Below are 27,399 nucleotides of genomic sequence, written 5' to 3'. Positions count from 1 at the left end.
AGCCAAATGCATCAATCAATATTGAAAAAAAAGTTCTGGAGCTCTAAGCCGAGTCAGCAAGTCTGAAATTCTCATTCTTTGTTACACTGCACCCTTTTATCAATCTAAGATCTCAAAACTCACAGCTCAGAAGCACTCAGACTGCGTTATGGTCTGACTGTGTCTCCCTAAAATCTGTATCATGAAACTCTAACCCCTCAAGGTAAAGGTATTAGGAGATGGAGCCTTTGGGAGGTGGTGACTAGAATTAAGGCTTCCTCGGTGGTTCACGGCCCCCAGGGTGGGGGATTAGTGCTCTTATAAGGGTCATGTGAGAGCTTGCTTCCCACCTGTGTCTTCTGCCAGGTCTGAAGCCTGGGAGGGATCTCTCACCGGAACCTGATCATGCTGGCATCCTGATCTTAGACTCCTAGTCTCCAGGACAGTGAGACATAAATTTCTCTTGTTTGCAAGCCACCCAGACTACAGTACTTTGTTGTAGCAGCATAAACAAGGACAAGTGATGAAGAAAAGATTGGAGTGTTAGCTGTGGTAGACTCTTGGAGGGGCAGGAAACATGAGAAGAACACATCAGAGGCTAGAAATGAGAAGCAACCATCTAGGGAATAGGAATGTTGGCATCTTAGCTTGAGAGTATTACCTGTAGGGAAACAAAGTACTGCCTTTTATCCTGAGGTGTTGGAAATCTCTGGAGGTATTTTTGGCTGTCACACTGATGAGGGAGCACCACAGAATACCGGCAGTCAGGGGGCTAGGGATGCTCAATGTTCCATCCCACATGACGGAGAATTGTCCGCCCAATGGTCAGTGGTCCCTCTACCCACACTAAGAAGCAGTCAGTCTAAAGCAGGATATTTCCAAGTGTGGTCCTTGGACCACGGCACCAGTAGCACCTGAGAACTTATTAGAAAAGAAAATTCTCAGGCCCTACCCTAGACTTACTGCATCCTGAACACTGGGGTGGGACCCAATTCTCTGGGTTTTAACAAGCCCTATAGGAAACTGTGACACACTCTCAAATTTGAGAACTGCTAGTCCAAGACAGACTTCATGTTGAATAAAATAGCATGACTTTTAGCAATGTGACAGGCCACTAAGTTTGGGGTTTGGAGTTTGCAGAACTAAGCATCAGGAGGCCTGGGTTATTATCCTAGCTGGCCTCTGAAAAGGCAGCAATCTTATCCATATCATTGAATAACTCTGACCCTTCTTGCCTACCCTGATCCCCCAACCAGAAAGTTGAGTGGGTTCACTGGTTCCCAGGCTCCAGTTATGCAAAGAAAACCTTCACACGCTATGAAGTTTCTACCTTCCTCTTGACTTCAGTTGGCTTCATATTTGTCTTTAAACGATCCAGTTTTTACTTAAGTTAAAACTGTTTAAATTGGTAAATGGAAAACTAGTATCATTTGCCAGCAATAGGAGGTAACCAATTAAAATTAAGCACAATGATAACATCTTTGATTTCAAAAAAAAAGAACATCATATGTCAAAGACGTGCTGAAGGTACACAAGCCTCAAACCAAAATGGTTTTTCTGTTGTAATCAGAAACATTAAAAGAGAATGTCAGACCGCTAACGGATAGAGGGTAGATCAAGTGAAGACACAATGAGAAGATGATCACGTACAAGCCAGGGAAAGAGATGCCGCAGAAGAAACGAACCTTGATTTTGGATTTCTAACCTCCATAATTGTGAGAAAATAAATTTCTATTGTTTAAGCCAAAGGTGGGGGTGGGGGGAAAAAAAAAGAATGTTAGGCCATGTGACTTAATGGCAGGTCATTGATAAACTTGCAGAGGACCTAGAATTATTTCACTAATGGTCAAAGGACCGTGTTCCACGCTTGGGGGCTCACTGGGCTAGTTCATCTCCAGGGTTCCTTCTATTGTAAATAAGGAAGAACTATGACAAAACCAAGTCTCCTCCCAGGTGGGTCAGGGCTGTGATATTGAATTATTCACAGCAGGAGATGTCTCTGGGGATAAAGCGTTTCAGTCAATCAGAAGGGTTGGAGAGTCAGTCAGCATCATCACTTACCTGTGTTTCCAAGTCGCTGTTTTCATCCGACCTTTGTTCCAAGATGGGCTTTTCTCTCTCTTCCAGGTGAGGCAACTTCTGAAACATACAATTCCTTCGAATTACCAACCAGAACGGTCTTTACCTACTGTATAGCTATTTAATCCACTTTAAAACTTGAGCGTTCCTCTTTATGCTTTTGTTGAGGTTCTGCCTATGATACCTTTTGCCAACAAAGGAGATTTTAGCAGGTGAAGAGCTGAATTTTGCCTATCAACACAACCTAATAGAAGGACACAGAGTTTAACCAGAAATGAAAAATATCTAAATGTCCAGCTTCTCTGGAGTGTGTTAAAGCTCTTGCACCACCAGGCATGTCAGCAGAAAACCCCAAGACTGGGGCCGAAAGCACCAAGTTATCCTGTGACACAGCCCCTGTTATCTGCTGCATCTCCTGCAACTTGCAATTCTTGAACTAAAGGTGTCTTACTATAGTGCCTCATCTCATGGAGGAAAGTATTTCTAAGAGTAACTAGAGTATGGAGGCTGCTAGGACCATGGACAATTTGGAAGAGTATTTATACTTCCTCTTATGTTCCTAAGAAGCACACTGACAATGACTCAGTTTATAACTTTCCAAAGTGCAAGGAAACTTGATGGTGAGATAAAAATTTTGCTCAAAAAACAGGTTTCAAAAGGTTTTCAGAATCCTTTCTTATCCTAGCATCAGAAGTAAGCCCCAAACCCTAAAATGTCCAGAAGACATCCTGTTTGTCTTAATATTAATCTTTCTTCTTAGTAAGATTTCATACAGAATTTTACCTTCATGAATTTTATTTTCTGGAAAATGGAACTCATGCCTCCCCAAAGATGAAATAGTAGATTCTCAGTATCTAACTTATGGGTGACCACTCCAGATAAAAATGGAAAGCCCCTTTATATTTTATTAATACTGCGTGGAACTCTGAACTCACCTGTTCACAAACATTTGTCCTATTCTTCTCTAATAGTTCAGGAGAGTGTTTGCTTTCTTTTTGCTTATGAAAAGGAGTGTTCCTTTGATAGGATTCAATCTCCCTTTGGGGAAGCTGGATGGATTTGGCAAGCTTAAACTCTGCACTTGGGGTCAATTGCACGGGATCTTCCTTTTCACAGTTCGGCTTGAAAAGGAGCCTCCCATTGGCAATGATGATGGAGGCAAACCTCTTGACATCTTCCGGAACCATCCGTGCCACCTGGACAAATCTCTCCAGGTCATCCGGGCTGTTCTGGATTTTGTCAGTCACAAGGACTTCCAGGGACCAATTGCAGCTCTCCAGACTTTCCTTTGATTCAAGCAGGATTTGGTAGGAGTTGGAGATTGTCTGTAGCTGATCCCTAATTCTGGCCTGAAGGTTACTGTTGGTGAGGTTGCAGGTGGTCCCACAGACTCCTCGGGCAAAATCCAGGAATTCTTTCAAGGATTCCTCTGTGCGGTCAGCGGCCCTGCGGATTGCATCAATGTTGGCCTCCAGAGAGTCCCTGAACCTCCACTTCCTACTGACAAAGAGCATCAGGCTCCCGACGGAGTTGGCCACCTTGTGCTGCAGAACTGTGACCGTCTCTCTGGCCAAGTCCAGGTCCAAGGGGAGCTCTCTGGCTGACTCCTCTGAGAAGGAGCTGGACGAAGAGTCAGTGGATGTGGAGGAGCAGGAGGAAAGAATGCTGGCTCTACTGTCAGAGCTGGACACAGACGAGCTGTCTGGTTCAGGGGACAGCGATGCTGCCTGGCTAGGAAACCACGGGGAGTTATGGTCCAAGGAATTCTCTGAAGGCACGTTGGCTTTCCCCAGCTCTTTTCCAGCCTGGGGGTCCCTCGGCCTTGCTTTAGGGATGTCGTAAATGTTCGGCTTGGTGTTCTGCTGCTCCACTCGGGGGATCAGAAAACTTGAAGGAACCTTGTAGCTGACAGCTTCATCCAAAGGGAATGCAGCCTTGGCTAGTGGAAAGCTATAAGAAGGAATTTCTGGAAGGCTGAGTTTTTTCTGCATGGGCATGTTTTTCTGCGGGTGTGGACTGAGAGTCCCTGCTCTGCTGCTCGGAGGGCTGTGGAAGCTGGACATACACCTGGGGAGGACATGGTGCCCCGATTTTTCCACAGAGCTACTTGGAGATGCATTTCTTACATCAGCCTTTTCCAGAGACACTGGCGTGTCATAAATCCATTCCGATTTCTGAGGGCTTGGCAGTGTGTTGCAACCACCCCTCCTTGAGGCGATGCTTGATGTCGGGGGAATATTCTGCCTCTGTGAAGAACCACACAAAGTCACCTGTTATTTAGTTTAAGGAAAAGACAGTGTGAGTGACTCGGGGGATGCATGTGTATTACACTGAGGAGCCACCAAGCGCTGGGCACTGTGCATCTTAAAAGCCTGATGGTCACTCCTCTGCTCAAGTTTCTGCAGTGGCTTCCCATTTCCGCCACCACTCAAGCCCTTCACAGTCTGGCTCCAGACTGCTTTTGAGTCTCCTCACTCTCTGCCTCTGCCACCACACATGGCACTCCCCTCCTTCAAGGTCCAGCGACTCAGGCTGCTTACCTTTCTCTGAACCCAAAATGCTCTCCTGCACGGCTATATTCAATTCTGTCCAAGCTGCTTCCTCTGTTCTCAGTGTCCACTCAACCCCTTGCTTTCCATCTAACAAACTCCTGTGCATCCCTCATGACACTGCTGAGAAGCCACCTTGGGCATAAGTGCATGCGTGCTGAGTCACTTCAGTCATGTCCCACTCTCTGCAACCCCATGGACTGTAGACCGCCAGGCTCCTCTGTCCATGGGACTCTCCAGGCAAGAATACTGGAGTGGGTTGCCATGCCCTCCTCCAGGGGACCTTCCTGACCCAGGGAGAGAATGTCTCCCTCATCGGCAGGTAAGTTCTCTATCACTAGCACTACCTGGAGAGCCCACCTTGGGCATAGGTGTATTTATTGTATGCATGTGACAGAATCCATTGATAAGCATGGATTACAGATTTCAAGTTAAGTCATCTCCCCTCCATACAAATAAAAACCTACCTCAACACAACATGTCTCCAAGGTAGATTGCAAGAAGCATTTATCTCAAGTCTCCTGAGCTCTTGTTCTGTGCCAAGCACTGTACTAGGTCCTTCACAGGGATTATGTCAATTCTCACAGTAAGTTTGTAAAGAGAAACGGAGGTGTACGGAAGTCAAAGGGTTTATCTAGACCACATGACTTGTCTGGTTCCTGAACACTGTCGCAGTTAAAAGTTTTGCCTCCAGTGAAGTAAATTCTGCTATGAGGGATTTGAGTTCCTAATTTTGACCAAGCAAACAACGTTTCCCAGAGGCGGTTCAGGTTTGCACAGTCTCAGATCTCAGTGCCGATCATACTTACGTTTGTTTGGCTGGCCGGGGGACCCAGTGCTGCCTTTTGGGGGCTGGGGGGGATATCATATAGCTGCTGCGTGCCTGGCTCCTGGGAAAAGACCACGAAGAAGGTCAACTTGAAATTTTCCTTCCTGGTGACAGCACATCACAAACTGTCTCAACGCTGGTGTTTTTTTTGTTTTTTTGTTTTTTTTTTCCCAAGTGAAAACACAAATCACTGAAGACTTTGGGACTTTCAGTCATGATGGTTTTATGGTACAAGTGTGTGCTGTTCTGAGTATATTTTCAACAATGGGCTCTGTGTTTTATAAAAAAAGGCACCTTCTCAATCAAAGGTGGGGACAAACCATAGAGAGAATTAGCTGCAGTTGTCTGAGTTAAAAACAGCAGTTCATTTCCTTCTGTAAGTTCACCTTAAGACTGAATTAAAGAAGACTAAATATAAGATTGGAATTTACTATGTCTTTTTTCTTTCTTGTTTTTCCCAGTAGAAATTTTCCTGTGCTTATAACTCATGTATTAATCCTGCAAATATTTAGTAAGTGCCCACTAATGACTAGCCACTGAACTAAGTGACATATGTACACCCAGTAACGAGCAAAAGACACGGCACCTCTAGAGATAATAGACATTTGTGGGGAGGTGCAACAATTAGGAAATACATATATTAGGACGTGAAAAATAGGTTCCATATTCCAAGGTAAGGTGAGAGCACCAGAACAGGTTTTTCAAAGAAAGAGAAAAGAAGCTGAAATTTGGAGAGGGTTTTTGTTTTGGGCTTTTTTTTTTTTTTTTTTTTTTAAGCCACACATCATGACTTGTGGGATCTTATTTCCCCGACCAGGGATTGAACCCGGGCCGTCGGCAGTGAGAGTCCTAATCACTGAAGAGAGTCAGGCTATGAGTCTCCTCCAAGTCTCCTCCTTTCACTTTATAGGCAGGGGGAATTTTGATACAGCCTGCTCAGAACATTAAATTCCTCCACGGAGATTTCTTACTACCTGGGAGCGACCAGGAAGTCGCCAAACCAGCCTGAATTTAGAACCAACTGGGAGCTTTAAAATTCCTACTGCCCAGGGCCCACCCCAGATCTCAAACCTCAGAGTCTCTGGGCGTGGTTCCAGGAAGCAGGCATGGCTGAAGCATCCAGGCCATTCCCCTGTGAGTGGTGGGCAGGGGAGAGCATGGCCATGGGGCAGTTCTGATGGGCTAAGAAGTGAGTGAAGTTGTTTTCTGATTATAGGAAGTATGTCTTACAAAACTGATGTACCAGTTACATTCAAATAAGGTAAAAAAAAAAAAAAAAAAAAAAAAAACCTCTGAAATTTCCTCCCCGAGAGATAATCAGTGTTAAGATAACCAACAATAATGTTAAGACTATGATGTATATCCTTCGTGTTACTATTACTTTTTAAAAAGTGCAGATATGTGTATACAGGTGTGTGTATATATTGTGTTAGTCACCCAATCGTGTCCGACTCTTTGTGACCCTATGGACTGTAGCTGACCAGGATTCTCTGTCCATGGGATTCTCCAGGCTAGAAAACTGGAGTGGGTTGCCAATCTTTTCTCCAGTGTGTATATATGCATGGATATAAAGCATTACAAATGCAAAGTAAAAATTTTTTAAATATTCAGAATTCAAATAATAGTAATATTCTTCTGAGCATGTCTGGGTTCCCTGGGCACAAAGCTGGTTTCTGAGTGGTGATGGGTCCCTTGGAGTCAGAACTGAAGCTCCAAAGATCTCTCAATGGTAAAACTGAAATGCAAGGTCAGCGTGACGCTGAGAGCCAACAATTTAGATGGAGAAACCGGGGCGGAGCAGGGCCACGGATGAGGCTCACCTTCAGAGTTGGTGGGCACCGGCTCTGGGCAGGCACATCGTACACCTGGCAACCCAGGGCTGGTAATGAGGTCCGAGCATGTCTAGGAATCATGAAGATAGCCTTGGGGAGAAAAAGAAGAACAGAGGAAAAGAAATGTTACCACCGCATCCATGGATCACAAAACAGCAAAGGCACCACCATCATGCTAGGACATTCTCTGGGCACCTCTTGTTGGAGACCCTTTGCTCTGAGACTGGAGACAGCAGGATGCTGGTGGGGAGGTCTGTGATGGAGGGCAATCTTCCTCACCATGTGGATCAGCCTCATCTGGGAAGTGGGTTGGAAATGCAGATTCCTGGGCCCCGCGTGCATTGCACGGAATCTCTGAGTCTTGACGGAGAGCCTAGGAAACTGCATTATTGTCAGGGCCCCCAGGTGATTCTGATGTTCTCAGAATTTTATTTATGGAGCTGACTTTGTGGGTCACACTTGTCCAAGAGACAACCTACAGCCTAGGATGGGACTTTCCTTGGTTTGGAATTGTAGGTGGAAAGAAGCCAGTTCAGAAAGGCCCATTGTTTCTTGGAAAACATAGATGGGAACTAAGGAACATTTTTTTGAGAACCATGGTTTTGAAAGGTTTAAGGGACAGAAGGAAACTCTAGTTCAAGAACTAGATAGTCTATAAGCAATTTAAACCTAAAAGCAGATTTCATCAGGAAATCTGATCTTTTTACTTGAAATACAAAAGATTACCCTTTCTGAATTTAAACCAAAATCAAATACTTTCTTTGTATGGTCATTTTTTTTTTTTTTTTAAAGAGAGGCCAGTGTATTATAATAAGGAAGTTGGAATAAAAAGTAAAACAAAGCTCAGGATCGTGGTTACCCTGGGGGGAAGTGGCTGGGAGAGGTGGGAGGGGGCTTCTGGCTTGCTGGTTTCATTGTGTTTCTGGATTCGGGTACTAGTGACTGAACAGTGTACTCTGAAGATCTAGAGGTTAAACTTCAATAAAACATTAATAGATAGTATCAGCCACAGAGCCAGGCGAACTAGATCAAGAGCATGCCAAGGGCTCTGTTTTGGGTGTTGGCAGGCCAGGGGTATGGACAGACACAGACACAACAAGGAAACTTTAGTCTCTGGTGTTCATCAGGATATGACCTTGGATGGGCCTTTCACCTCCCAGGGAATCAATTTCCTCATTTGTAAAATGAAGAGTTGTTCTCATCTAAAGAGGTCTCTTTTTCTCTCAGATCTACAGAGGTCTCTTCCAGCTAGAAATATGCAGAGTCCCTGATGAGGACAACTTGAGACAAGGGACATATTTTCACCTTCTTGGTTTTTAATTTTTGGCTAACATAAATCTAGAGATGCTCAACCTGAGTATAAAGGGAATCTTTTAGATGGATCCCCTGGGCTGTGTGCCAAGCCTGTGAACTGCCCATTGGAAAACAGCTCAAAGCTAGTGGCTAGGCTTGCTTAGTTTTACCAATGTCTGCTTCTGCTCAGAATGTTATTTTTTTCAGCCGTCTCAGACTCAGAGCTCACCACTGGATTACCCAAGTAGGGAGAAGATGCCTGTCTTCTGTGGATCAGAAGATTCTTAAGTTATTATAATCTTGCATCCTTCTAGCTCCTTCCTTCTTGTAGTAGAGGAAGAAGCAAGATTACTCAGAATCACCAAAAACTAGTTTGAGGTGAACTCAGAAATGATAAGATGGTTGGATGGCATCACTGACTCAATGGACATGAGTTTTAGCAAGCTCCAGGAGTTGGTGATGGACAGGGAAGCCTGGTGTGCTGCAGTCCATGGGGTTGCAAAGAGTCAGACACGACTGCGTGACTGGACTGAACTGAACCCTCTCTTGATACAGACCAAGAAAGAGAAGTCTAGAGGGGTGCTGTGGTGTCTCCAGTCACCCAGCATGGCAGTGGCTGCTGCAGAAACCAAGTGAACCTGGATTCCTGATTTCTAAGCTGCAGATGACATTGCTTGCTTTAAAAGACCCTCAAGCACAGAGAAGGCGATGAAAAAGGGAATGGGGAGAGAGCCAAAACATAGATAGGGCAGTAATGGAGGGAACTTAGGCAGGAATAAAAGGCAGGGAAGTTCCCCAAGTGTTTTACTGGGGCCACCTCAAGACCTGCTTGAGTGGTGAGGAGCTCTCGGCTTCTGAAATCCCCTTCAGTGGCTGTGGTTTCTGCCGTGGCCACAGCCTGCACCAGTGAGGTCTCCACGCTTCATGTCAAGGACAAATCTTACGCTAGCGCCCTGACTCTTTTCTAAGTTAGGATGGTCGACTCATCTCTCCTTTTATACCAACATCAGTCTAGAAGTTGACAGTGAGCCCATTATGTTGGATCTGGTCATTTCATTCATTCCACAAATGTCTATGGAGCATCTCTCAGGAGCCTGGCATGGTCCTGGGGGTTCAGAATCCCCAGCAAACTGCAGACTTTGCACCTGCTGTGCTTTTAGGGGGTGGGGAAAATGACCTTAGATTTCAAAAAAAAAATTTAATTGGAGTATAATTGCTTAACAATGTTGTGTTCATTTCTGCTGTACAACAACATGAATCAGCTATCTATATACATGTATCCGCTACTTCTTGAGCTTCCCTCTCACCCTCATCCCCATCCCAGCCCTCTAGGTCAACAAAGAGCACTGAGCTGAGCTCCCTGTGCTATACGACAGCTTCCTACTAGCTGTTTGTTTTACACATGGTAGTGTATACACCGGAGAAGGCAATGGCACCCCACTCCAGTGTTCTTGCCTGGAGAATCCCAGGGACGGGGGAGCCTGGTGGGCTGCCGTCTATGGGGTCGCACAGAGTCGGACACGACTGAAATGACTTAGCAGCAGCAGCAGCAGTGTATACACATAAATGCTACTCTCTTCAGTTCGTCCCATTTGGCCTTTGATTTTGTTTTTTTCTTTCCTTTGAAAGTGAAAGTTGCTCAGTCATGACCAACTCTTTGTGACCCCATGGACTATATGGTCCATGGAATTCTCCAGGCTAGAATATTGGAGTGGGTAGCCTTTCCCTTCTCCAGGGGATCTTCCCAACCCAGGGATTGAACCCAGGTCTCCCACTTTGCAGGCAGATTCTTTACCAGCCGAGCCACAAGGGAAGCCCAAGAATACTGGAGTGGGTAGCCTTGCCCTTCTCTAGCAGATCTTCCCGACCCAGGAATCCAACCGGGGTCTCCTGCATTGCAGGCGGATTTTTTACCAACTGAGCTATCAGGGAGCAACTCAATTAACTTCAGCCCAGACCACTCGCTCTCAGAGGAGCCAGCACCCAGGCCCCACTCTGGGTCAGCTGCTCGGATGACAGCTGAGCGTGCCAGGCCTAGATTTGGGCCAGTTGTTCCAGAAAAGGGACTTCAGGTCCACCTCGCGGATGGCTGAAGGACAATCAGCCACCTCTTTCTGGTGTTTGTAGTCGGTGCCTAGAGGGGCAGCTGTTCTGTGTAACACGGGTCGTGTGCCTGGCAGCCCAGGGAGGCAGGCAATCTGAAGGATTCGGAATCTCTTAGGGACTTCCCTGATGGTCCAGAGGTTAAGACTTTACCTTCCAGTGCAGGGTGAGCAGGTTCCATCCCTGGTCAGGGAGCTAAGATCCCACGTGCCCCCCCCAAAACCCCCCAAAACATAAAACAGAAGGAATATTGTAACAAATTCAATAAAGACTTTAAATAAGTCTCTTAAGGAATCAAAGAAGAAGCTGGTATGGAGGAGGCCTGCAGGGTAAGTGGGACATTCCTGGGAGGAGGGGCAGCACATACATGGGAGAAGTGGCCTCTCCTGGCCTAGGGCCTCATCAGGACCTCTGTGCAGAGCTGAGGCCAGGTGGGATGTGTCATCGAGCTGCAAGCAAAGTGTGTGATGGCAGGAAATGCTTGCAGTGACTGAAGATCGTGCAAGACTGTGCTGCATTCTTAACACCTCATGAAGGCCAGGGCTTGGAGGGAAACAGTGCAGTTACTTTTTTTTTTCCTTTTAAATTCCTGCTTCTTTCTTCTTCTTTTTTTTGATGTGGACCATTTTTAAAGTCTTTATTGAATTTGATACAATATCGCTTCTATTTTACGTTTTGGGTTTTTAGCCCCAAGGCATGTAGGATCTTAGCTCCCCAACCAGGGATTGAACCTGCACTCTCTGCATTGGGAGGTGAAATCTTAACCACTTGACCACCAGGGAAGTCCCTTCCTCTCCTACTTTAAAAAAATGTTTCATTATACATTTATGAAGTGCTTCTTTTCCTCGGCTTTAAAAAAAATGTTACTTTTTAAAAATTACAGATGTAATACATGTTCTATATAACACACAAATCAACCTCTTAGTCTCTTTGTTCATCAAATATTTATCAAGTGCCCACCCCAGGCGAGGCACATCCAAGGTGCAGGGGACACAGAAGCCAATAAAGTATAGATCCCTGTTTAATGACTTCTTCCACTTTCTGCTTAACCAGTTCCACTTCCTAAGGGTGACCACTGCTAGTGTGTGTTCTTTTCAATGCACACATATACACACATACTTTTTAAAGGTTTTTTTTGGTTTGTTTGTTAGGTTTTTATGTAAATGGCTCTTTCTCCCTCCCTTATACATCGTTACAGAACTAATTTCATTTTTTCCCCCCACAACTGCAGTACACACACACACACACACACGGACACACACACACGGAGTGGCTCGTCCTAGGGTACTGCCAAAACTTATGTAACCAATCCTCCATGAACATTCCTTTAGGCAACTGGAATTTTTCCCTATAACAAATAATACTGTAATGGCTATGACTTTCTCATTCAGATATACTTCTGCCTTCTTGTATATTTTTGCAACAATTCTGGAAATCCTTTCTAGGTTGAAAGGAACACATATTTTAAATCTGATGAATGATTTCTTGCCTTTGACCCATGGAAATTCAACCCCTTCATTTAACTAATGTTTCTTCCTAGTGTAAAAAGAGACCACTGTGAATGTTATCATTCTTTCAGACTCAGCTCAACTAAGCATTCAGTTTCCTGCAAAGTGTGGGTGTCTTGGCAAGCCAGGAACCACCAGGGTACCCAGAGTGTTAACGACAACCCAATCACCCCAACTGTCTGGTTCCCATCCTGTACGTTTGCTCTCCTGATGGACACCCACAATTCAAGGGTATTTAGGCCCTGGGTGCTGCCTACCTTTTGACCTATTTCTTCTGTCTGGAAATGTACTTACCTGTTTTGGAAAGCTCAGGTTCTTTTCACAGACGATTCTGGCACAGGCAGGTGGGTCAGGGACTTCGTAGACTTGGACTGTGGGAGGTGGGGGTCCCTCCACCCAACTCTTCATCTGCTCATACACAGGAGATGAGGGGTTGAGCAGGGTGGGCACCTCATAGGTCTCCTGGGAGATGGCGGGAGCATTGTCTAGGCCTTTCAGGAAAGGGGGACGAGGCCTGTCTGTGGAGGCCTCCGCTAGGATTTGGAGGCGGTTGGCAGGGGCCAGGCCTTGCCTCCCGTGGAGCAGACACTTCCACCAGCCTTCACTTTCTGGCACGTTTTGTTCCAGAATGGTCAGGATGTCTCCTCTGCAGAAAGCCAGCTCATCAGCGGAGTCGGGGTGGTTGTCATAAAGTGCCTTGGCCAAGAGAGTCTAGAGATGGGAGAGAAAGAATTCACAGTCATTGTTATTGCCAAGGACCAAGACTGCCACACCACTAGCTTAGAACACAGTCACAGCTGCTCCTTTATCTCATTTCCTCCCCTCCCCACCACCCAGAGACCCTTGTCCCTGCTGTTTGCCTGATTTATTTCTAGCCATACTTGGGGAGGTGAGGAGAGTCTCAGGTGAAATGTCAGAACTTCCAGGTAGTCTTAATGGACTCAATGGACATGAGTTTGAGCAAGATCCAGGAGATGATACTGCAGTCCTTGGGTCACAAAGACTTGGACACCACTGAGTGACTGAACAAATGACCCACCCGAGTTATATGGTAGACGGCAGCCTAGCGCAGAACTAGGTTGAAATCCTGGCTCTCCTTCCTAGCTCTGTGCCCTTAAGTAAATTAGCCCTATCTTTGGGCCTCAGTTTCCTTGTCTGTAAAATGGGAATAATAGTGCTATCTACCTCATGTAGGTGTGCTCAGTCACTCAGTCATGTCCGACTCTTTCCGACCCTTTGAACTGTAGCCTTCCAGGCTCTTCTGACCATGGGATTCTCCAGGCAAGAATATTGGAGTGGGTTGCCATTTCTTCCTCCGGGGGATCTTCCTGACCCTGGGACTGAACCCACGTCTCTTGAATCTCCTGCACTGCAGGCAGATTCTTTACCACTAGCGCCACCTCTGCCTCACAAAGTTATTAATTAAATGGGTTGATATGTATAGAAAGCTCACTGAACAGTGCCTGGCACTTTGTAAGTGCTCAGTAAAGCTTGGCTGCAAACTGTCAAAACGATTATATTGCTCTTTGCCTGGTTGTTGCTTTTCTCCTGGCTGGCCTTGGAAGCTCCATGACTTTTGGGATCCCATCTTGCTCGATTTGCTGTTCTCTCGCAGCATTGAGCATGGACCCAGGCTCAGAGCAGAGGCTCTATTAATGATCATTTATTCACATGCAGTGAAACAAAGACACAGAGGGTGAGTGACTGGCCTACACAGCCGGAATCAAAATATAAACAATCTCCTAATTCTCAGGCCCATGCTCTTTCTGTAAGCTACATGGTTCTCATAAAATCCCAAACAACACAACAAAAAAACCCCACCTGTTATAATGACAGCAATGGTACTGTACTGCCTACAAATACCTAGTTCCTCAAATGCCCCTTGACCTGATTTTAACCTTTTTCTGGTTCCCTCATCAATTAATCAGTTTAATAAAATCCTTGACATGAGGTCATTTCATATTTGCATGAGAGTTATGATTTTACCTTTTTGAAAATGAGACTTTGTTCATACTGGGGAAAAAACAGAAAGCAAAACACAGTCTCCAATCTATCATCACAATTCCCATGAAATACATCTAACACAGTCTGAGAAGAAAAAACCCATCATCTGAAACGTGCTTGCATTTGTCTGGAAATAAGATAGTGTGTGTGTTTAGGCAGAGCAGTTGCTTCAACATGGCAGCTGCTTGGAAGTGCCCAGATTGGCAGCAGCTTAGCTGGTGGACTTGCCTGTTGCAAAAAGGGATACTTGTCTAGAGAATAATTGCCTTGTGTGATCACCTGCCTGATCGGGCACCCGCAACTGTCCAAAATGGACATCGACAGTCTTGCTATGGAGACATGGTTTACTTTCCATGGACAGAAAAATCTGCAATCTTCAGAGCAGCAGTCCACACCCTAAAGGGCATATAGTCACAGCAAAGGAAAACCCTAACTATGTTGCTAGAACAGGATTCCCCTCAAAATAGTATTTTGTTACAACTGGTTCAGAGACACCTCCTGCAGTCAATTAATGTCTCAAAGCTTTGATAACAAAGACTATCAATATTTACGTTATAAAAGAATTAAATACATGTAAGAAATCTTGGAGAATTCCTCTCCCAGAAAAGGGAGCTAACAGTAGACTATACTGAATGGGGAATTATTTTGTGTTGGGGACACTGAAGCTATGATATCAGTGAATTCTCAGGTGCCTCAGAGGTGGGTTTTCTTCTTCCCATTTTACAGATGAGGAAACAGAGTCAGAGAGATCAGATGACTTGTCTGAGGTCCCATGGACTCAACGTTTTCTCCTCACATCCATTATTGCACCCTTCTCCTTCCAATTCATTCTCTAGACACCAATCAGAATGACATTTTATATGACATTTCTCTTTCTCTGTCTGGTTTACCTCAATTAGTATGATAATATCTATGTATGATAATCCATGTTGCTGCAAATGATGGTATTTCACTCTTTTAATGGCTGAGTAATATTCCATGCTACGTATGTACTACATCTTCTTTATCTATTCCTCTGTCAATGGGCATTTAGGTTGCGTCCATGTCTTGGCTATTGTGAATAATGGTGCAATGAACACTGAGGTGCATGTGTCCTTTTGAATTACGGTTTTCTCCAGATATATGCCAGGCGTGGGATTGCAAGGTCATATGGTAGCTCTATTTTCAGTTTTTTAAGGAACCTCCACAGTGTTCTCCTTTGGCTGTACTAATTTATTAATACATTCCCACCAACAGTGTAGGAGGCTTCCCTTTTTCTCCACACCCTTGCCAGCATTTATTGTTTTGTAGAGTTTTTAATGATGGCCAATCTGACTGGTGCGACGTGATACCTCATTGTAGTTTTGATTTGTATAGAATGATATTTTTTACACATAAATCAGACTGTTGGTCTGTTGTTTAAAAATGTCCAATTGCTTAGAACCACCTTTAGAACAAAACCTAAACTCTCTGCCTGATTGCCTGGCTTGAGTGACTTCCTCCTGTTAATTTTAGTGCTTCTCTTCTGTTAATTTTCCTCCAGCTGCCTCGTTTTCTTTCTCTGACGCACTGATTACTTCTACCTCAGGACCTTTGCCCTTGTGAGTCCTCCTGCCCTGAACACTCTTCAGCCATATATTTGCACAACTGACTCCTCATCCTTCAGATCTCAGCTCAAGTCACTTCCTGTAGAAGCTGTCCCTGACCACAGGGGAAGGCTGGGCTCCTCCTCCATGTGCATGCATGGGACTTGGAGACGAGGGCCCTCTGGGCATGTTAAGAAAGAACCCAGTTGGGACCAAGCCAGACTTTTATGGACAGGACGGCAGTGTGGGGAGAATGAGAAATAACAGCCTTGGGTTTCCCTGGTGGCTGAGGAGTGAGGAATCCACGTGCCAGTGCAGGAGACATGGCTTCCACCCCTTGTCCGGGAAGATCCCACATGCAACTGAGCTCATGCACTGCAACTCCTGAGCCTGTGCTCTAGAGCCTGGGAGCTACAACTACTGAAGCCCACATGCCCTAGAGCCTGTGCTCTGCAACAAGAGAAGCCACTGCAATGAGAAGCCCGCGAACTGGGACTGAAGAGTAGCCCCTGCTTGCCTCAACTAGAGAAAAGCAACAAAGACCCAGCACAGCCAAAATAAAAATAAATTAATTAATCCAATTAAACAAAAAAAGAAATAGCAGCCTCAGCAAACAGGTATGGAGCTCTTATGTCCCTGATATTGCACTGAACGCTTTGCAGACAACAGACCGAAGGGACTGATGGGTTACTACAACAGCGTTCTGATTACAACCAAGATCACCACTGAGGCCACCCCCAAGTTATTCTTTGTGTGTGAATGCTCAGTAGTGTCCTACTCTTCGAGACCCCATGGACTGTAGCCTGCCTGGTTCCTTTCTCCCTGGGATTTCCCAGGCAAAAATACTGGAGTGGGTTGCCATTTCCTCCTCCAGGGGATCTTCCCAACTCAGGGATTGTACCTGTGTCTCCTGCATCTCCTGCATTGCAGGAGGATTCTTTACCCTCAGAGCCACTGGGAAAGCCCAAAAGACCTACAGCACCCAGTATGCCCGTGGTCTCTCATGCAAGTACTAACCAGGCCCAACTCTGCTTAACTTCCAAGATCAGGTGAGATCAGGGGCTTTCAGGGTAGTATTAATTTGGGAACATTTGTGTAGACAAGAGATGAAGGAAGGCATATATTTATATTTTTATTCTCTTTGGGCACAAAGACAGTTAGATCTTAGGTACAACAGAAGAAACCTTCCTTGCCAATTTCCAAAAAGGACCTTTCCCTCAAATGCCCATCTTCATACAACAGTTGGGAGAAGGGAAAGGAGACTAGGGAAACAGAGGCAAAGAATAAGAGTTTCTCTCTCTGGGGAGACATTCACATGGCCAGATGCAAAGTGCTAATCCATACTGAACTGGCAATGAGCCACGGGAGTAATTAGCTAGCTTCGTTTACTCATACATCAAGTTTGAGCATCAATTATATGCCTGGCGCTCGGGGAGATAAAGTGGTGAAGAAAATAGTTCCTGATCTTATGTCGGTGTATATCCTAGCAGAGGAGACATACAACAGAAATAAACATAGGGTTTCTACTTCTCTTAAGTGCAGCCAAGAAAAATACAGAAAGTTATGAGGAATTCTGAGTACAGTTGGGAAGTGGGGATGGATAAGGGCTTAGAGAACATTTTCCTGAGAACTGGCCATGGAAGTTGCAATCTGGGAGTGAGTAGAAATTAGTCGGATTGAGAAAGGGGGAGAAATCATCCAGGCAGAGGAAGAGAAATGGGTGAGGAAGGGAGTGAGTTTGTGCGTTTGTGTGAATTGTATGGTGAGTCAGGGAAACTGAAAGATGTCCAGGTTGTCTTGTTGTTGCTAATGAGTCGCTAAGTTGTGTTCAATGCTTTTGCGACCCCATGGACTGTAGCCCAACAGGCTCCTCTGTCCATAGGATTTCCCAGTCAAGAATACTAGAGCAGGTTGCCATTTCCTTCTCCAAGGGGATCTCGCCAACCCAGGGATCAAACCTGTGTCTCCTGCGATGGCAGGTAGGTTCTTTACTGCTAAGCTATCATGGAAGCCCTGACCAGGTTGTCTGGAAAGAAGTAAACAAAAACCTAGAGCTTCCTTCCGTATTGGCTGACGCTTCTCTCTAATTTCTGGATGGGAAGGGGATTAGATGGAGCTGGTGTGAAGCCAAAGAAGCTCATTAAAGCCAGTGGTGGCCCAGTCCAGGTGGGAGAGGCCTGAGGCTCAGAGGAGGGTGGTGGTTGGCTGTAGGAGCACAGTTGGGAGGAGCTGCTGAGGGATTGTGTGTAATCCTGAGGTGAGTCTTGAAAGAAGGGCAAGGTTATAACTGCTGAGAAGGAAAGAGAGTTGCACTGTGGATCAGGGGAAGTAAGAGGCAGAGAGAGAGATTTGGTCCCATACTTTGTCTTCTGCAGTGATGTAAAAGCTGGCAGAAGCATCTACAGTTCTAAGCAGAGGCCGGCTAGAGGAGCCTGTAGAAATGCCACCTGCTGAAGCTGCTGCTACCAACTTTTATTTCTGCATCATTCCCACTGCCAGGGTGGTCAGCTCCTCTCTAGACCAGGAGGGTGGGCTCCTCGGCGACTGCCCCACACTGGCTCTCCGAGAGCCCAGCTTACCTTCCTGCTTGCCTTTCCACTTTTCTTCAGTTCACTTGAAAGAGCAAAGTGGCAGAAACTCAGAATGTTCTAGCTGGGTCTCATCTATTCTTTTTGCCATATTTCAGAGCTTTATGTTGCCTGTGTCTAGGAGAGGTTAAGGTCATAAGGCGGCAGGCAGAAAGTAGGGATCCAAATGCGAGTCTCTCTGACTCTGAAGCCTGCTACGGCCAATTCACTGCACAGCCCCCCAAAGTCCAAGTCAATTCCTATCCTAATCTGCCAAAGTCTCTGTGCATGTGTGCTTAGTCTCTCAGTTATGCCCGACTCTTGGCAGCCTCATGGACTTTGCAGCCCACCAGGCTTCTCTCCCCATGGAAGTTTCCAGGTAAAAATATTGGAGTGGGTTTCCATTTCCTACTCCAGGGGATCTTCCCAACCCAGGGATCAAACCTGGGTCTCTTGCATCTCCTGCATTGGCAGGCAGATTCTTTACCACTGAGCCACCTGGGAAGCCATAGGCAGGAGAGGCAAACTCAAATGATCATAAGAACCAGGGAAAGAAGTATGTGTATGTCAGGGAGGAAGGCCAGGTGTCAGACATTTGAGAGTGGTGGGGACTTTGGCATGGTCAGACAGATTTCAGAAGATAACTATTAATGCTGGGGTCAAATGAAGTACTCTACTGCTGAGTCCAGCCCACTGCTCGGGTCTTAGAGGCCTCACCCTGGCTTCCTTTGCAAACTGGGCATTAAAACTAGGGGTCGCAGGAGCATTTATGTCCAATGCAGGACTCCTCTAATGGACATTCTGTTCTGAAGCCTCCCACCCATCCCATTGTGTTATCCATGACTATGTGCAAATTGCTCATGGTCTGAGGCTCTCTCCGTCCTCCCCTGCTGGCTCCCCTCTCTCCCTCCACAAGGGTCTGATCAGCAGCATCACAGCCCAATCCTGCTCCCTCCTTGCTTTATCCTTCACAAGTCTCCCTCCACTCCCAGACTCTTGTACACCTGAAATTACAGAGTTAGTGGCAGGGGATAGGAGAGTAAGGATCCTGGGATGTTTCCATTAAAGTAGCTAGAAAAGGATTTTTTTCCTTGGGAAGGTAATTATACCATGAGGGCATCAGCACACAGCAGGAAGTAGTAAATAAACAAATGCCACAAACAAGGAGAAATAGAGATCATAAATGTGCAAGGAACTCTGAGTAGCAAGTGATTGCTGGGTCCCTGCTCTGTACAATGTCATGGAACCCCATTAACAAGATGAGTGTTTTTCTTCTACTAAAATCCTTCTTTGAAAAGTGTCCATGTTTAGCATGTTGGCTTCCTTCTCACAGATTCCATGACTTACTTCCAAGAATTCTTAGTTAGTTTTAGGGGAAGGTGATGGAATGGTTCATACTTCCCTTCTGAGGGCCATGAGAGAGAACAGTTATACAGAAGTCACAATTTTTAAAACCACATATACTGTAAATATTTCAAATCCTGTGGTGTATGGGAAATGTGAACCCCTGAGGTTCATGAAGGTTTTCCTGGATGTAGGAACTTCTTTGAGATCCATGCAGTATTCTCTCATCCATCTTTATGAGGCTGCTGAGTCCAGACTCAGAACATCAGGAGTAAATGCAGAGTGGAGAAAGCTCTTTGATCATCTTTAAAGACAAAGGTCTCCCCTTCAATGTACTTGGAAGTATTTCAAATCATATAAATACATAGACAGGCTTAGAATGATCAAAGCAGAGAGAATGGTGCTATCTTTTGGCTTGTGACTGTTTATTTTCCATCAAATTTTAAAGCATAATGTTTTTTTTTTTTTTAAAAAGGAGAGAGAGAAATAAAAGTTTCCAAAAGCATAATAAAAATCCCCTTACCACCTCCATTTTTCCTTTCCCACCCACATTCTCCAAAAAGGGAAGAAAGAGAGAGGAAGAAGGACAACCCTGAGGAAGAAGCACAGTATCCACATGACATCTTTTCATGGGAGATGCTGATGAGCGACAACATTCTGCGAGGTAACCTTAGAAGAGATGAGGGAGGGGCAGACAGGCTTTCAAGGAGTCACTGCAAAGACTCTCTGGGGAGGCTCCCCACTTTGCAAAGTCCATATAACAATGCAGACTTCGTACACACTGTGTGTCAGCTAATATTGAGTTCCTGTAATTAATCAAAGAGAAAAAAAATTCTCTCTAATCTTCCAGAGGTATATTGAGTCATGTTCATGCTGTTGTTTACTAATTTAGCCAGTACCTCATTCATAAGGATTGCTCATAGCTTTTCAACTCAGTTCCAGGCACTGGGATAAGTAATTAGTATTGATTATCTCACTTGGTAGTCACAATTCCATAAAGCAGGGACTGTTACTAATGTCCCATTTAAGAGATGTGAAAGTTAAGGCACAGAAAGGGTGAGTGAGTAGCCTAAAGCTGCTCAGAGAGGCAAGGAATAGAACCAAGATTGGCACACAGGCAAATCTGACCCTGGAGTCTTCCTTTTAGCCTACAAGTCATAGTGGTTACTGTCTATCACACTGTCCATCACACGATGTCATGTGCATTTCTCTGGATGAGGAAATGACCAAGGGTGCCTCAAGAGAGAGGGATGGCAATCTGATAAAAAACATTTTAACACAGTTGGATAAGTTGCATGGTTAGAGCATCAGAATTAGATACTGCATTAGAATTCAGACAATGGCTTCAATGTAATTACTGACAAATAATGACACATTTGTATAATGGAATACTATACAGTCATTAAAAAGAATGAGGTAGAGTTTATATGAGCTGAAGTGGAACAGTCTCAAAAACAGAGTATTATTATTTGACTGTCATGCAGCTTGTGGGATCTTAGCTCCCTGACCAAGGGTTGAACTTGGACCTGGGTAGCAAAAGTTCAGAGTCCTAACCACTTAACCACCAGAAAATCCCTGAATGCTAATATTTTTAAATGCAAGATGAGAAACTGCAGATGGTAGGCTTCTATGAGGACAGCATCTTTCTGGAAGAAGACCTAAGTCATTGGGGCTCCCCCTCTAGTTTGGGGAACTGGAGACCAGGAAACCCTAGAGATCTGGGATTAAAGGAAAACATGCTTTCAGTCCATGTTTACTGGAACAGTTTCAGTTTTTTAAATCACATGTGCATGTTTTGATTTTTCAATTCAATAATCTAGTGTAAAGAGGGTTCTGTTCTGTTGGAAGAAAATGGCTTCTGTGTTGGTAAACTTGTGCTTCTGCTTGTCATGATCCCTGTTCTACTTCCAGATTTGCTAGATGGGAACCTTGACCAAGCCAGTCTTCATCTCAGCCAAAAGCATTTTGTCACGTAAAAGCATCTCACACCTGGGGAGATGCTTCATGAACTTCCAGGATAACTCACACCATCGATGGCACTCTCATTGTCCATCCATTCAGAGGACCATTTACATCTTGAAAGATGCTGAGAAGTGTTTGGACCATTGTCGAGAACTGGCTGATTTTGTCAGTGTTTTTTTCTCCCCAGCTCCTTGAGAGTAGGACTACAGCGTGAAGATCCCCAGAGAAGGCAACAAAGACCTACCACTTAGATGCAACAGGGTCAGGGACTTCCCTGCTAGTCCACTGGTTAAGAATCTGCCTTCCAATGCAGGAGATACGGGTTCGATCCCTGGTTGGGGAGTAAGATCCCACATGTCACTGGGCAACTAAGCCGGTGTGCCAGAGCTAGAGAGGACTCTGTGTGCCACAATGAAAACTCTTGCATGCTGCAACTGAGACCCGATGCGGCCAAAAAAATCAATAAATAATATTAAAAATAAATGCAACAGGGTCTAACTGCAGGTGTGTTAAGAATCACAGAAGTTGAGACGTCCTGGTGGTCCACTGGTGAAGAATCCACCTGCCAGCGCAGGGAACACAGGTTCCAACCTTGGTCCAGGAAGATTCCACATGCTACAGGGCAACTAGATCTGTGGGCCACAACTACTGAAGCCTGCGTGCCCTAGAGCCCATGCTCTGCAATAAGAGAAGCCACTGCAATGAGAAACCCGCACACTGCAACTAGAAAGTATCTGTGTTCGCCACAAAGCAAGCGGGCAGCAACGAAGACCCAGCACAGCCATAAATAAACAAAATCGGAAAAAAAAAATCACAGAAGTTTAGTCTGGAAGAAGCTTGAAGGGTTTTTCTGGGCTGGCCCAGGCAAGTGAGAGAGGGACGGAATGAGTCTCCAGGAAAACGGGGGAGGCAGGCTGCGTTTGTCCCCACCACACCCCCTCCTCTGTGGTCAGCTGCAGAATGACATGTCCTGGGCACAAACACCTGGACCAGAAGGGAGGCCTCCTTTGAGGGGACTGTTCCCAGGACCAGCAATGAACAGCGGCAGGACGCTGCAGCTGCTCATGCGTCTAACACCCGGGAAGGTGTTAGTTTAACCATTTGTTACTTTGCCTGCGCATGGAGTTGTATTACGAGGCCATCAGGCCTCCTCTTCTTTCTCTTCTTTAAGTTATCTTAACTTTTCTTTCCTTTCATGAATTTCAGCAGCTCTCTGTAGCCACAATTACATTGAAAAGTAAAATTCCACAAGTTACAGGGAACCGAGAGTCACTTAACATAGCAAGATGGTACATTTCGCAACCAGAACTTGCCTGGAGATTGGCAACTCTATTAAATTATTTCCTTTGAATGTGTCATGCCTAAACATGGGTGCTGCAGAACTTGAGACACCGTGGCTACAATGATCTGCATTTCAATTTCAGAAGTTTTTAGATTTTTTTTTAATGAAGTGAGAGCTAAGTAATTTCTTGCATCATCCCCACAGTATACAGAAGAGTAGTTTCTCTTGGAGTTTTTTTTTTTTTTTTTTAACTTTGCAAAGTAGTTAAATGAGAGATGCTGAGGGAAAACTGCTGTCTTTCTTGTGCTTAATATTAATTTGCTTGGATGGGCTAGGAAAATAACTGGCTTCCACTCCACTTTGAGGAAAAAGTTGAAAAGTTCTGGATGGAAAGACTCCAGAATGCAGAGAACATCTGAAGTTATTTAACTGAGATATTGAAATACACTTTTCCAGATTAAGAGAAACAGGACTTTCCTGGTGGCTCGTTGGTAAAGAATCCACCTGCCGATGCATGGGACACAGGTTTGATCTTTGGTCTAGGAAGATCCTACATGTCAGAGAGCAACTAAGCCTGTGAGCCACAACTACTGAGCCCATGCTCTAGGGCCCAAGAGCCGCAACTACAGAAGCCCGCTTGCCCTAGAGCCCATGCTCTGCAACAAGAGAAGGCGTCGCAATGAGAAACCCGTGAACCACAGCAAAGAATAACCCCCACTCGCCTCAACTAGAGAAAGCCTGAGAGCAGCAATGAAGACCAGTACAACCAAATAAAGAAAGAAAGAGCATGATAAGAATGCATCAAAAATATTAAAAGAAAAAAAATAGAAACAAATAAAAGAAAGTTTCCTTGTTTTCTCAACATCTCTAAAAATGATCCTGACTATATGAACAGGCACAAACCTTAACTGAATTCTCCATCATAATGTTGAACTCTGATCTTTTCAGCTTTGAATTCTTTCTGATGGTTCAGATGTAAAAGTCTCTCACACGGGGACTTCTGTAGCCGCAGAAGGCACTGTCGACTAATAAGAGTTTGAGGAAGAGACAGTGGCCAGAAAAAAATTCCAAAGCCACTGAGTGGAAATGAGGCATTTTCTTCCCTGATGCCTGAATAGTGTGGTTATCCAATAGATTTGGGTCTTCACCAGACCCAGATGTTTGAATATACTTCCCCTATTCATGGGAACTTTGCTAAAATATGCTTTCCCTGCTTCACTGATTTGACACTTATTAAGCACCAACTGTATGTCTGATGTGTATTAGGGGGAGCAAGGTGAACAAGTTTCCTTAGTCTAAGCTCAGGGTTGAAATGATGCAACAATGAAGATCTCCCGGGTCTTCTAAGTAATTGATCTTTTTGGATGTGGCCCAAGACAGGTTGGTGTTGTACCAAACTGTTTTTGTAGCCTGTAGTGCCCTAGAGACACAGCATATTTGTTCATCCATTCCCCAAAGCCCCTCCCCACCTCAAAGTTCATTCCTTGCTAGATAAGTCCCTGAATTTTTGTTTAAGATACTTGGTTTGGGGACAAGAGTTGTTGAGAGCAAAGGTGGGCCAAGGTAAGTGGTTGGGATTCAGCCTTCTCTTGTGAGAAACTTGTGGAGGGAGGAGGGCAAGTAGCTGAGAATTTCCTGGATCTCAGGACAGGACCCTCATCTGAAAGTGTAGGGTTCCCATCCAGCTCCAACCCACCCCCCACTGCATTTTGCACAGTTTCTTCTCTTATTCTTATCTCCTATTTTGTGAAAGTCATCAGAGGAATTAAAGAAAGTGACAGGTGGGATCTTTTCCTATTTCATCTTTTCCTTCCTTTCTTCCTTTTTTCTTGCTTTGAAAGGTAAAGGGAAGGAATGGCATGGAGACCAAAGAAGGTGTTTCATGGCCTTTGAGCAGTCTGAAGCAATTGCACCACCCTTATTAGGGGAAAGCTTTGTCTAAGACTGTGCTTCTTAAACTTCGTGTCCTATTAACTGCATAGGAAAGGAAAAAAGGAAAGTGAAGTCACTCAGTTGTGTTCGACTCTTTGCCACTCCATGGACTGTAGCCTACTGGGCTCCTCCATCCATGGGATTTTCCAGGCAGGGGTACTGGAGTGGAAATTTTCTCCTCCAGGGGAATCTTCCTGACCCAGGGATCGAACCCAGGTCTCCTACATAACAGGCAGACACTTCACCATCTGAGCCACCAGGAAGGGTGACTATTAACTGCATGCTTCCTGTCATACCTGTGTGCTGTTCGTATACTTTCTAACTTAAAGAACAATATTAAATTAAACCAATTAAAAAAAAAACTCTCCCAAAGCAATATGACCTATGAAATAAAAAATTTGATAAGCCAGCCTTAGTTTTTTCCCAATGCACATTAGAATACATAGCTAACATTAACAAATGTCCCATCTATGAACCACACCTAAAATAATCTTGTGTGACTGAGGTCAAAGTCCCTGTAGGGTGTGGTTTTTCCATTTGACTGATCAGGAAGAATTCAAAACTGGTCCAAGCTATTTAATAGATTGCAGAGAAATAAGTGAAGGTTCATACTTGTTCACGGAATTCTCCATTGCCTAGGGTCATATTTAGCGTTGTTAGGAAAACAACAAGCTACCTGTTAAGTTCTTCTCCCATTCTGTTAGCAGGAATTTTTTTCCAGGTTACCAGGTTTATTCATTTTGTTGTTAGTAATGAGTCACAGACAAACCAATTGCTAGCCTTACAGGAGACACCACAAGGAAGGTTATAGACCATGTGCTCTGCAACTGTCCCTGTTGATTTCTTAATCCCCTCATTTTGGTGTTTCCCAAAGTATAGAAGCCAGTTGATGTTTCCGCTGTTAGTAATTGACTCTCATGCTCTTTCAACCTGTGAGTTTAAATTCTGCACCCAAGTGAACATTCTTTTTTAAAATATTTATTTATTTATCTGGCTACAGCAGGTCTTAGTTGCGGTGTGCAGAATCTAGTTCCCTGACCAAGGATCGAACCAGGGTCTGCTGCCCTGGGAGCTTGGAGTCTTAGCCACTGGACCACCAAGCACCTTTCAGCTTTTGTTAACCAGGTGTCAAACATCTCCAAGAGAGAAGCATCCTACTGCTTTCTTACCCCAGTTGTCCCCAACGCCAACCCCCAAATGATAGGCTGCTGTAACAAATGTGTGACAAACAAAACTGCTGTTGCTTTTGTGAAGCAAAGGTTAGTTCCCTGACCAGGAATCAAACCCATGACCCCTGCCCTGGCAGCCCAGAGTCTTAACACTGGACCACCAGAGAAGTCTTGAGAAGCAATGGTTTAAAGAAAAAGAACAACCGGTTCACTAATTTATAAACTCATGGCAAACCACTCTGAATGGGCAGATGGGTCGCCTGGACTTGCCCAGGATTAACACTTCCTTGAGGTGCCTTAAGAACTGGCAAAGCCTCCCTGGGAGGAGCGACCTCTCCGGCGCAGGCGCACATGCTGCACTCTAGGTCCTAACTCTGTCCTGGCCATGAGCACACAAGAGCCCTCTCCCATTCTGCTAAACACATGGCTCATGAGCACTGCATTTGGAAATGGTTCCTAACAGATGACTTCCCCTTTTTGCAACTCATGTTGAAGTCTTCGAGTATCACTTATAGGGGCATTTTTTTTGTTGTTACTAGCCTCCCACCTTCCTCCTTTGAAGTTATTTCCCCTCTTGTCATTTCCTCTCTGAGTCATCACGGTTCCAAGATGACCACACATGTTTCTACAGCCGCTTCCCCATTCCATTATCATGCAGGCCACTTTCCTTTGAAAAGTCTCCTAATAGGCGTTTTTAACTTTAAGGGTAAGCTCGATGGTGTTCTGTTTTGCTTCCTCCCCGCCCCGCCCCGCTCAATCCCACCCGGTCTCCCCCCAGCAAAGTGAGCTCTTTAGTAAATACTCTGTTAAGGGAATTAAAGGTTATCAAACAGGGGAAAGAATATTCTGTACTAGATTGTTAATGCTAATGATGATTTATTAAGTATTGAAAAAGGGGACCAAACCTTTTTTCTCTGTGGCATTTAGAGCAGCATCTGGCTTAATATTTGTGGAATGAAGGAAAGGATTTTCAACAGAAAATGGAAATAAAGTTGGTGAAAATAAACATCAGTTTCTTGGGACTTTCCTCGCGGTCCAGTGGTTAAGATTCTGAGCTTCCACTACAGGGGGGCAAGGGTTCAATCCCTATTCTGGGTACTTATCTCTCAGGCCACTCAGTGTGGCAAAAAAAAAAAAAAATCAGGGTTGGGTGGGAGGGAGGTTCAAGAGGAAGGGAATATATGGGATATATGTCTACTTAAGGCTGATTCACACTGTTCTATGGTAAAGCAATTATCCTGCAATTAAAAATTAAAAAAAAAATCAGTTCCTTAAAAAGAAAACTATTTAGCACACGCAGTTCACTAAAAGCTATTTCTACCTTTATTTAATCTTCCTTCTGTTCACATCTCCTGACACTTTTGAACACCAAATGTCTTATTTTTTTCAAAAGGCAGAGCGA

The 27,399-nt window shown here is 44.8% G+C and overlaps 1 protein-coding gene across 1 annotated transcript in view; it reads right to left on the bottom strand.

The window, feature by feature from the left end:
• CASS4 (Cas scaffold protein family member 4) overlaps positions 1-27,399 on the bottom strand; it is a 35,575-nt gene that overhangs the window by 2,774 nt on the left and 5,402 nt on the right. The window contains exons 2-6 of the mRNA XM_027558974.1: positions 12,467-12,883; positions 7,257-7,358; positions 5,417-5,497; positions 2,994-4,304; positions 2,041-2,118 (exon numbers count right to left, since the gene is read on the bottom strand). Of these exons, the coding sequence (XP_027414775.1) occupies positions 2,041-2,118; positions 2,994-4,304; positions 5,417-5,497; positions 7,257-7,358; positions 12,467-12,883 (1,989 nt within the window). The remainder of the gene's footprint in view (positions 1-2,040; positions 2,119-2,993; positions 4,305-5,416; positions 5,498-7,256; positions 7,359-12,466; positions 12,884-27,399) is intronic.

The sequence above is a fragment of the Bos indicus x Bos taurus genome, chromosome 13, assembly GCF_003369695.1.
Source record: "Bos indicus x Bos taurus breed Angus x Brahman F1 hybrid chromosome 13, Bos_hybrid_MaternalHap_v2.0, whole genome shotgun sequence".
Classification (NCBI taxonomy): domain Eukaryota; kingdom Metazoa; phylum Chordata; class Mammalia; order Artiodactyla; family Bovidae; genus Bos; species Bos indicus x Bos taurus.
Note: the sequence above shows the minus strand (reverse complement) of the source record. Positions and strands in the feature narration are given on the sequence as shown.